The 11632-nt window shown below is 43.4% G+C and overlaps 1 protein-coding gene across 1 annotated transcript; it reads left to right on the top strand.

The window, feature by feature from the left end:
* Positions 1–223: 223 nt before the first annotated feature.
* On the top strand, positions 224–10007 carry LOC139401094 (uncharacterized; the record flags this gene model as incomplete). Its single annotated transcript, XM_071145584.1, has 16 exons — positions 224–371; positions 698–771; positions 882–1043; positions 1183–1282; positions 1410–1630; positions 2282–2438; positions 2639–2850; positions 3149–3269; positions 3590–3786; positions 3901–4015; positions 4223–4392; positions 4488–4585; positions 4747–4877; positions 5206–5395; positions 9657–9798; positions 9907–10007. Coding segments are annotated over 16 exons (2339 nt in total), but the record flags the coding sequence as incomplete, so codon positions are not given.
* Between the last annotated feature and the right edge of the window lie 1625 nt (positions 10008–11632).

Here is an 11632-nt window from a genome sequence, read left to right on the forward strand (position 1 = left end):
ACCGCAGAAGTTTATGGAGGGCTTTCAGAGGGCCAGCCAACTTTCTGATACAGACTGCAGTGATGTGAACTATTGAGCTCTTCTCCTGTAGTGTGGCTTCAATACAGTGGCAGCTGCATTCATATAGCCAATTTTGCCACAGTCTATAACTTGCATGAATGTCACCTGAATTTAGTTTTTTGCAATATAGTGAAGGCTTTTTTCTCTTCCCCCTTCATTTTAGGATGATAAGATGTTCAGCTTGGTCATGCAGTTCAGGCTGCCAGGAAACCACATGACTGAAGACCCTGTGTATAGAGTGGGAAAAACTTGTAGCTACACCCCCTGGACCTCCCGAGAGATTCTGTGTGACCGCAACTACATGGAGGCAAGTGAGCAGAGCATGCCCCAATGGACATGTTTACAGTTGCGCTTGTCGTACTGCCTGTATAAATGATCTGTCTTAGAGCTACAACTGTCCAGTGTTTTCACTTCTTCTGCAACACAACCTAGAGGTCTTGACTCTCAATTCCACTCGCCTCTTCAAAATGCACATAGGAGAACTTTAGAGGTGAGGAATTTTGGCCTATTCTCAATGCATTTAAGGAGGGGAGTGGACAGATTGAGAACTGGCCCTTGATTTCCTATTGTATGGGAGGGAGAAAATGCATAGGGAATAATGGCCTTCTCTAGGTGTCTGTCAGAAGGACTCTTCCAGACATCCAAACCGTCCCCGAACAGACCACTGGGGGCCCGAAAGCAAAGAGCGGCAACTTCCGTAGAGGAGCTGAGGTAGCCATATTTCAGTTTCTGTAATTTCACTACAACATGACAGGATGGCGCTAAACAATGTGCGTTTGTTGACAATTTTGTTTAATTCATGTTTCCATTTCCTGAGACAGGCTGTTGCTTCAGGATACAAAATGACAGCAGTCGTCTTTAGTCCTAGCAAGAATGTCATGAATGTGGATGAGGTCCAAAGAAAGGGCTATGCAATAGCCAACACTCCCACACGGCTGGTGTTAAGAAGCCCTCATAATGCAGAGGAGACATACCTCCAGAATGTAAGCTGACCTCCATGAACTGGGTCATGTTCAGTAGAGCAAACATTTGGAAACGGTGGCCCTACCTGAACTCTGCAACATATTGTTAATACGGTGTGCCCTACTGAACATGGCCCTGATGTGGTTGCCCCCTGAACAGGTAGCTGGGGTTCCGATGCGGGTGCTCTCAACCTCAACCTTCTTTGAGCAGAAGTGGCTGGTTACTCGAGTAGATGCCACAGCTGTTTGTCCAACACCAGGTTGAGTGTAATAATTTAAGATCCTATAAGCCCAGTTCTTAATTGGCTCCAGACAAGACTTTCATGTAGTGTTCAGTTGGGAAAATGTTCTGTTTTGATGTGCCCTTGGCTTCTTGTTTCACTGCAGAGGCAGTGGCCTTTACTCCAGAAGTGATCACCTGGTACATGCCCAAGCACATAGACCCACTTTTCTCCTCTGATGCCTTCACCATGTTGGAGGTGTACATGGGAATTGACGCTAAGAGGCTGGACACTGAGGAAATGGCTGCCAGAAACTACTCTGTTTTAGTCACAGAGGCTCATATTATTGTTGAAATTCCGGTGGGGGCGGTTGGCGGCTATTTCAAGGTCCGCATTGGATTAGTAAAATGTTCCTGTTTAATTTCTGTCTTATTTGTAGAGCCCTTTTTACTACAGCAGTTGTCAGTGCTTTGCAGTAACCCTTTGCCATCTCTCATGGGTAAACTCCTAGAAAGGTTGTCTTGTGTAAAATGTTTCTTATTGAGCAATTGTCTGCTTAATCAGGCTAATATACAATGGATTGCAGAATTGTGTGAATTTTGCATGAAATTACATTTAAACATACTCTACCGCTTGTCTTTGCAGTTTGTCCTTTAGCCGCTTGAAATTTGAGACCAAATATCCACACTAAAGTATTGTTTACCTGACTTTTTAGGTAGCCGGTAGCTTTGCCACTGTCAACTGAATGCAAGGAACACTCGGCTGCTGTTTACATATTGTGCAAGTGTTTACTTTACGTGTCAGTTGCTCTGAAAATGCACACCGCCGGAAATGCAAGTTGACAACCATACACCTACCAGCTCTCTAAAGTCTGGTAACCAATACTTTCCTTTGGATATTTTGTCTTAAATTACGAGCGGCAAAAAGACAAGCGGTAGAATAATTGTATTTAACAGTCTGGCTCATAAGGAACATTTACCTTTTTTTGCACTCCAATTGTGTATTACAGCCTGACTGCATCACTCGTCTCCCTTACAGAGCCATATTCAGGATGACCAGTACTTTGTCACTTACACCATTGAGCCCATGCTTGAGTTGCTGTGGATCGAGGAGGTCGCACACGAGGACACCAGCTATAAAGTCCTCTTCCCTATCACAACACCTCTGATGGCCAGGCCTCCACAAGTTCGCAACTGTGAGTCTGGTTTAGTTAAATAGTGCCTATGGTAATTTGGGATGCCTGGGTTGTTCATTAGGCACAAAACAGAAGGAAATGTACTGAAACGGGGAGGCAATACCTGGACTTACCCAATAACAAATGTAAATGTTCAACTTCCATTGTACCGCATTTCAAAATGTTTTCCTTTGTTTGCCAATGAACAGACACGCCCTTAGACACAGTTCCTGAGCAGGCAGTGTTTGTGCTTGAGTTGGGGACCTTCAACCTTGATGTGGAGCTGCTGAACATCACCTTTCCCACCATGGTGCTAACTGTTGCAGAGTGCAACGCCAGGGGTTTCAATGTTCGGGAGCAGAGATCCCCGGACAACACCTTGAAGACCTTCAGGCTGGAGGTGCCCTTCTCAGACCCGGTGGTCTTCAAGGAGGTGTGTTTCTGTTAAATGCAAAGCCACACGCAGTGATTTGTACATGCCCTAATAAGTGGGCCACCAACAAAATATAAATAATGGCACAGATGTATTTTGTATCCCTCATTTACTCAAGTGTTTCCACTATTTTGGCAGTTGTGTGCATTTGATGTAGAGGAATGAGGGCAACGTTACTTTAAGTAAATAGTTTGTTTTAATAGTACCCATATGTACTTAGTTGTCAGTTGATGTTGAATAGCGTTCTGTTACAACAATAATGCTGCCCAATTGACCGATGCTTTTAACTTCACTACAGAGAAGGGCGGAACAAGGTGTCACAACCTTCACTCTTCAGCTGATCTACGGCCTGGTCATCTTTCCAGAGTACGCGCCTTTCTCTCACTCTGCCGTTGTGGACGCTGTACTGCTGGACATTGGTATGTCTCTGGACTACTCCAAACTACTGTTGAATGGTTTCCTCTCGTTAATGATTGCCCTGAAAGGAAATTGGCAGTGAAAGCCCAACTAGCCATACTGTAGGGTTTTCCTATGCGGTCTCTCTACAAAGAAAATGTTAAGCTTTAGAGTAGTTGGACCCAGTTGTCCTGTTCCTGATTTGCCAGGATCGTTTTTATTCAGTCCCACCGTAGCAAAACATTTTGCAATCTAAACAAGGGTTTCGTCTTGGACAAGTTCAAGTAGTACCTTCCTGTTTTTTGTGCTTAATTAATGAACACAACCCTGTTTGTCCTTGTAGTGCCACCTTCAGTCACTGGCAACTGTGATCAGGAGAACTTCCACATCACTGTGGACTACAGGAACCAAGAGCCCTTTTTTGTGGTCTTGGTTGGCAAGCGGCTGCTTAACCATGAGTTTGCTCAACAGTATTTAACAGAGGGCGACACAGACTTCACCATCACGTTGCCCTTCTCTTCGCCGGACGCAGTGTTTGAGGTACGACTCTCTCCCAAAACATGTTAACCTAAATTGCTGCAGCTAGCCTCGCTTTCCTTACCCTGTGTACATGCATACAATATTGGACTAATGAACTCTCCCATTGGTTCCCAGTCAGTTCACTCGTCCTCTGTCAGGAGCAGACTGGATGTGGCTCTGTTGAATCCTTACAACAACATGACCATCAAATACTTTTCCCTGGCTTGCAGCTTCCTCAAAACGCTGACTGGTTGGTTCTCAAACAATTACTTCTGATAAATAGTCGTTTAACATGGTTACCAAACCTGGGTTCCTTGCAAATACTGTGAGTCTAATAGTAGTGCCAGATGGGCATGGTTTGCACTTTTGGTGCTATTCCATTGGTTCTACTGTGCTCGGCAAGCTCAATAAGTGTAACAAATACAGAACCCAGGTCTTTTGCTCCCCTACCTCCAAGAGTGTTTCTCTAACGGAACGATGACTGCGCTGGCGGTGAAGGTGGAGTCTGCTCCCGGTCTGAACCCCGGTCAGCTGACCCTGAGCGACCCCGCCTGTGGTCCCACCTACAGTGACGATCGCGTCGCCTACTTCCACTTCACTGTGAACTCCTGTGGCACCACCAGGAAGGTAAAATGACTATTACCCTGAGGTGATGGGTACTGTGTATTTACGGACTGTTTGCTTCTGCAGGCTGTAATAAGCAATTCCCCTCTACTACATAGTTTATCAACAATGTCATGCTGTATGAGAACGAAATCTCCTTGCCAGATGAACTTGAGGTGAAGCGGAATGCCACGACGTCTTCAGAGGAGGAATATCAGTAAGTGCATTACGCATCACAATTGTAGCTGTTACGGGGCATTTTTTTTTTTTACCAATTGCTCAATACTTTGTATACAGGGAAAATGGGCCTCTACTACCAGTGTCCACTCCACTGCTTGAAGTTTCCCCTATTGAAGTTGCTCACATCCCTCTTTTTAGGTTAAAGGTTTCCTGCTACTATGTGGCCAACATCACTCGCACATTGGCCTTCCTGACCAGGCCGCGTGACAACGAGCCTTTTGCCGCGACTGGGACGGGTCGACTAATGGTCAGAATGAGACTCGCTCAGGGTAAGCGTGCACAAATTCAGAATTTCAACTTGACCCCTAGCCTCTAAAAGTATCTTGGAAGGTCTCCTTTACAAAACCATTCCCAAAAATCTAAGCCTTATGATATTCCTCTTGCTTTCTGAGATCTACAGGTGTGGCTATGGAGTAACGGTGAGGTGCGGATTTGGGAATTTGTTAGAAGCCTCTGGTGGGGGGTGGGTAGTGTTTGCTATAAATGGCTTGTGTTCATCGGGGCACAACAGGATATGATAAACGAGCATTTCTTAATGGACAAGTTCAGATGGTGCCCACTGAACACGACCCCCGGTTGTCTTGTTCTGTGTTCCAGACGCCTCGTATAACACGTTCCACCAGGAGGAGGACTATCCAGTGGTGAGGTACCTGAGACAGCCTCTGCACTTTGAGGTGGAGCTGACCACGTCCTCTGATCCCAAGGTAGCGCTGGTGCTTGACCACTGCTGGGCCACCGTCAACGAGGACCGCGACTCCCGACCCCGGTGGAATCTCATCATTAATGGGTAACATGTTGTTTTTGGGCCTAAACAAGTGTTATTCCACAGGTGTGGTTCCTGAGTAATTAGCAACCTATCATGCTTGGCAGGCCATTTACTTTGGCTACCGTGGCTATGCCCCCATCCATAGGTCGAGTGGTCACAATGCTTAAAAACGATGTGAGCCATGTGCGGTCTGTCGCCAGATCTCCACCCAATTTAACACTTATGAGAGAATCTGGCGCGTGTTATCGCTGAGTAATCCCTGCAGTGTATCATTGGAGCTGCATCAAACGACTCTAAACCGCATTGTCTAAAAAGCATCTAAGAAATGTTTTGTACTGATGAGAAATAAAGGTCTTCACAACTTTATTCCACCTTTGCTTGTAAAACATATAAATGTTATCTAGTCTAAATAACAGGTTGGCTTGTTTTACAGTGATGCGGTACAAGGGAGCCATGTAAATCTAGTTTAGAAAGTATGGAATCCATGTTTGTCAAGCAAGAACTCCTAGAATGCTGTTCACTGCGCCCGTTGCCTGAGATCTTAACTCAGTTTGGCCACTTCAGCATGTGACTAATCTTTGTACTTGTTACGGTGTACACATGACAAGTAGTTTACAGGTAACTATTCAAAAAGCCAATTGTTGTCACCTCCCCAAATACAACCGTAGCACGAAAGCTAAACAGAGTTGCAAGATATAGCACAATCCATTATTGGGGGTTAAGTCCTTGGTGGAAGGTATTGTGAAGAGGATGATGCAGGAAATATTACTAAGATCTGGGAATTTATCAACAATAAATGGCGGAAGACAGTTTCTCTAAGCTATATACCCCTGGAAAGGGGGGTCTGATCTGGCAACCCTGAGGTACCATAGTTTACACTCTGATGCCGTGTTCAAATCAACTAACGATTTCAGTGCATTCAAGACAATGGGGTACTCCAGTTGCGATCACCATAAGTCTGACATGCGTGTACATGAACCTGACTGCATTGTATGGCGTTGGCATTAGCTCATATTCAGTACCAACTTCAAGTGTTTTACACACGTGTCCATTACAATCTAGGCAAGAATCAGAATGCATTAATAAAACGCTGAGTACATTATACTAACGGTACGCTACAGCAGAAACGACAACACGTTACACAGAAAATAAGACACTTTGATAGGCATGTTCACAGTTAATTGTAATGAAGGCAATAAATGTGCAAGGACTGTATACTTGATCTGGGGAAGTGCTTGGGCTTTCTTTTGAAGGAAAGTTTGTCCAGCTCATTAAATTCTCAAATCGAAATGGTCTGCAACAGTGAAATGGGCGCCCTTTGTGAATGAGGCAAAATTAATGTTGAAACGGCCTATAGAAAAATCGCCTTGGACTGAGGTCAGCGCGGGTTGAATGTTGGAACGGTGAGTGCATTCTGACCACGTGCATAAAATCAACTCCCACTGGGGCGACTGTTTAAGATATTTGGAACTTGTGTGTGAAAAGGTTAATGTTGGCATTACCTACACCTTTTTACTCAATGTTATCCTTTTGGTTTGCTACAGTTCAGTGTTGTGCCAAGCTGATGGTCAGTCGACTGGAAATCAAGAGCGGCTGGCAAGCTTGGCTTGCCTTTCCGGTTGGTTTCAGACAACTGCTCTTAACACTGACTGAATAGTTGTTGGGTTTGGGTTGAATTCAGGCACAAGTGACCTCTTGTGTTTAAATCAGTTATTGCACTAAACCTAAAGGATGGTTCAGATGCCTGTGCAGCATGGATGTTTGAAACTGAATAGGATCAGTTGACAGGATCCCCAGAAGTTGATGCCACTTTCAATGGAATTTCCTGTCCTAGAGGAATGCGCTAATTTGGAGTTTCTAAACATGAACAAATACCACGGTCAAGTGTAGCAGCGTCTTGCTAACCTTATTTAGCTAGCTAATGTTCGTATTAAAAAAATGTTACTAAATTTTTGATTTGGGTGAGCACTTTTCCACTGATGGACACGCTGGCCTAATTTTATCTCAAGAATTTAAATTGGGTTACTATTGAAAGATGACTTATTTTTCCTACATTGTAATGGGCTACAATGACTTTGACCATGATTATGCACGCTGCAAATGACACTTTATTTTGCGGGTGCCTTTTCAGTATCTGGATGCATGTTACACCAAGCATTGTAGTGAAGCAACTTTATTGGTCAAAACCATTCATTTGGGGGATCGGTTTGCAAATGCTATCAAATCACGCAATTTTACCATTTTTATGAAATGGTATCAAACCTAAATTTGGCAATGTGGACACGGAGTAACTTTACAGCTGTTTATTAAATCAGCAGTGTCATAGCAGTTTTTTAAAAAACCAGCTGAAAATGTTTTGTAGATCATAGGAAAAGACAACATTCACATGGCTGTGCACAAAATGGGTAGTTCAGATTTGTCACTTCAGCTGCAACTATCTTGATGGTCAGGATTTTGCACAGCGTCTGTCAGCTCAAGTGGATTTGTACTGGTGTGGGCGTTTGTCTCAATGTAACGTCTTCAGATTTCACAAATTCCTTTTTGCTAATATTGGGCAGTTAAACAGTAAAGGATAAACCTCCCAAAGATGCAAATAAAAAAAGTAGGCCTTAACTGTCAATGCATAGGTTACTTTGTATAGTAGCGCTGCGCCCTTCACAAGTCTTCCACGTGTGAATCCGATGCCGTGGGTGTAGAATTTATTTTGTGTGACCAATTTTTCCAACAGCGGAAAAATTGCTCTGGCGCATTGCATGAAATTCTTGTTTAAAATGAAGTACTTGTGTTGAAAAATATGATTTCCTTGATGGTATCATCTATTCGGCAACTTTGGTTAAACCACGGTCAATTGATCAATATTCAGGTCGCCTGTGGTCTTAAAATTCTGGATAATTTAGAATTTTAAGAACCATTTAGAGGGACGTTTCACCTCATGTCAATGGAATCGAATATTCATGTTTGACATCCGTCATCTAACAAGCCATTGCAGTAGACCAAAATAAATATTGTTGACGGAAAGCCCAATTTCTGTTCTTTAAAATAAAATAAAAACGTACTAAATCAGATTCATCCAGGTCTGATGGGCCAAAAGATCAGAAATGACAAACCACTGTCGTGACCTTGAATTATCTGAGGACTGTTTAATTGTTAGGCGACTCTAAATGAATCATGTTAGGATTTGGGGTGCCGAGGAAGCGGTTTTAAAGTTACCGTCTCCCGACTTAAACTCTAGACGGTAGAAATCTATTAAATTGATAGTGAACTTATGAACCATTACATCGTATCCTCCTTGCAGCTGCAGAAACCACAGCCTTATGATTCAGTACTATACAAGTTGGTTTAATTGAATTACTAGCTAACTAAATAACACAGGCTAAACACACAGGTGACACAATATGACGGCTTGTTACAAGGTATCTCCCCCCCCGTGCCGTAAGGGACACTTATCGTTGATACGTTTTTGAACACACGAACCGGCACCAGCTTGGAGTAAAAGCATGAATGTATTTGTATTTGTGGGATGCCGCTGTGGAAAGGCTTGTCTTCTCTCTGATTGGCTACATGAGGTCACAATGTCGTTGGTTGTCCGTGGCTCCAATGACTAGTCTTGAACAGAACTACAGGATGGATTATCCTTTCACTCGTTCTGGAAGATGGGCTAATCAACCCTGTCACTGATTCCTCAGTGGGTGATGAGTAGGATGGTTTGGATATAGTAGCAGAATGGTCCCACTTAAGTTCATTTTTCTAGGTACTTGTGAGTTTAGGAAAGTTCTGAACGTGTAGCTTGCGCCTCACGGTTTTCTGGTCTAATGTTAATTTCTATTACCATTCCTCTTATGCACTCTGGCCGCCGGGGACGCTTCTGTCAGTCTGACCCGCTCTGATGTCCCTTGTGGCATGGCTACTTACTATGCACAACATTGAACACTATGAACAATATTTCTAACATAAGACTGGTCAGATTAGCTATAGAAAATGAATGTCATATTGGTTTTTATTTTGTGATTTTTACTAGAAACCTGCTCACTCTACAGGTAGGAAGTCTCGAGCCTTTACATTGTACATGAAATATGTTTTTTCAAGACAAAGGTGATTTTTGTTGGGGAGAGCCTGTTGGCAAAAACATTACTTTAGTTCATACTGGAGGGGGAGAAAGAACCCACTTCTGCTGTAAATTGATCTGATCCTCACAGGGCAGTCATGACACCACCACAAGACTTCGTACACAAGGCGGTTGGGGTTTTCTTGTTCCTAACTTAGTCCCTCTCTCCACTGGCAGCTGTGAGAACCCAGAGGATCCATACCGTGTTGTCTTCCACCCGGTGGTAGCTGACGCCAGGGTCCACTTCCCCCCTCACGTCAAACGCTTTGAGGCCTATATGTTTTCCTTCGCCGAGGATGCGGTTGAGCCGAGTGGCCAGGTAACAAAGTTCACCCAACAATCTTTATTGGTTAATTTTGTTTGAGTGGCAATCATCCCTTTAAAAAAATAAATAAAACATCTGACACATCAAATCTTTGATTCCTAGGTCTTTGTCCATTGTGATGTGGTCATCTGTGATGCCAGTAGTCCGTCTGGCGGCCCCTGTAGTGGACAATGTGTGAATCAGGACAACCCGAAAAGAGGTAGGTCTTGTTTTATGCTTTTCAGACCCTGGCAGACCATAACTGAACTAATAGGTTCTCTCTCAACAGGTCAACGACATGTCAAAGACCTCTTTGAGGAGCGTCATTTATATGTTTCTTCTGGATACATTCTTTGGGTGTAATGTCTCTTTCTAACATGTCAAATAAAGTGTTCTATATAAAACAATCCTAACCGTTGGAGCTACCTTAATTGTATCTGATTTGCATTTAACACCATGTCGTAGGCTTGTCATCTGACATGTATCAATCAACCTTTTTGTAAGCATGGAACTCTGAACCATCCACCGGAGGGTGATGAGTGTTGCACACCAATTTCCCGTCTAGGACAAACAATGGGAAATGAAACAAAAGCTTTCCAATGTCCAGTAGGATGAAATGACTCAATGTTATAGCAGATGGTGGTTTGCCAAAGTGAAACCAGCAGGGCTGTGGTTGGATGCAGTGTTGGTAATTTTCAACTGAAATTACAACTTTCCTTTACCTTTACCTTTCCTTTAGCTTGGTTTCCATCCAAATTTGGACATTTCTTCTTTAATGATATGCATGTCAATCTCTCATGGCTCAAATGGGAAGAGCTTGACTTCATCGCTACTTGTTTGTGTAAGAAGTGTTGACAAGCTGAATGTACCGAGGTGTCTGTTTTTTAAAACTACTAGCGCACAGCTCGGACACCCATGCATTCCCCATAAGACATCTCTTCACAATCTCCAAGCCCGAACTACGAAGGTAGAGCCATGAATACGCTGCAATCTATTCCGCATCAGGATAAGATTTCAACACACACCGTACGGAACAGCGGGGACTGAAGACACTCCTTTAAAAGTTGTGAGCTTGCACCGCGGGACGGCTTCATTGCTCCAGACCACCACAAGGGGGAGTTGGCGCAATCATTATGCATTTGGGTCCCAAGGCTTTGATGACCAAAGACTAATTTTGACACCAGCCACCCTTGCTTTGTGGCGCTCAATGAAGATTGCTGACAAAACAGATGGAAGTTGTCTTAACGAGTCAAGCAAATGTACAATTTGAGAGGAATGTGATAATGTAGAGACACGGCTATATTTTTTTTGTCAAAGTTAAATTACAAATCTCTATTTAGCAAGTTCAGACTAAGAAGTGTTAGGAGAATGAATTTGTCTTTCAGGGACTCCTGAGAACCAACAAACCAGGATGTCTTGTGAAACAGTGGCTGTAAAGAATCTAGCTGGCTAAAGCATTGACTGCACAATTGTACGCTTGCCTTGCAATGCAGCTGAAGTAACATGGCTAGCTATTTACTTGCTGGAGTCGGATTAAAAATAACTGTTGCCGCTCTGGGTATGGACCCTAAAGTAGTTCTGAACTAATATTCATACCAATCAATGAACCTCAAGTCTGAATGGCATTAAGGACGCCTAGAGTAGAATATACCTTTTGTGCCAAGGATGCAAGACCTATCTACACATGTATTTTAGTTATTACCACGTATGAGATTCCCATATTGTAGCCTGTACATTGAATATATTCACTGACCATGTACTCTTCCTTGGCAAATAAAGGTGTGGTCCAGGTATGACAGACACTTTCAGTCATATCAAACGATACGGTGTCTGCATGTATGTATTACAA

The sequence above is a fragment of the Oncorhynchus clarkii genome, unplaced genomic scaffold (genome assembly GCF_045791955.1).
Source record: "Oncorhynchus clarkii lewisi isolate Uvic-CL-2024 unplaced genomic scaffold, UVic_Ocla_1.0 unplaced_contig_2913_pilon_pilon, whole genome shotgun sequence".
NCBI lineage: Eukaryota > Metazoa > Chordata > Actinopteri > Salmoniformes > Salmonidae > Oncorhynchus > Oncorhynchus clarkii.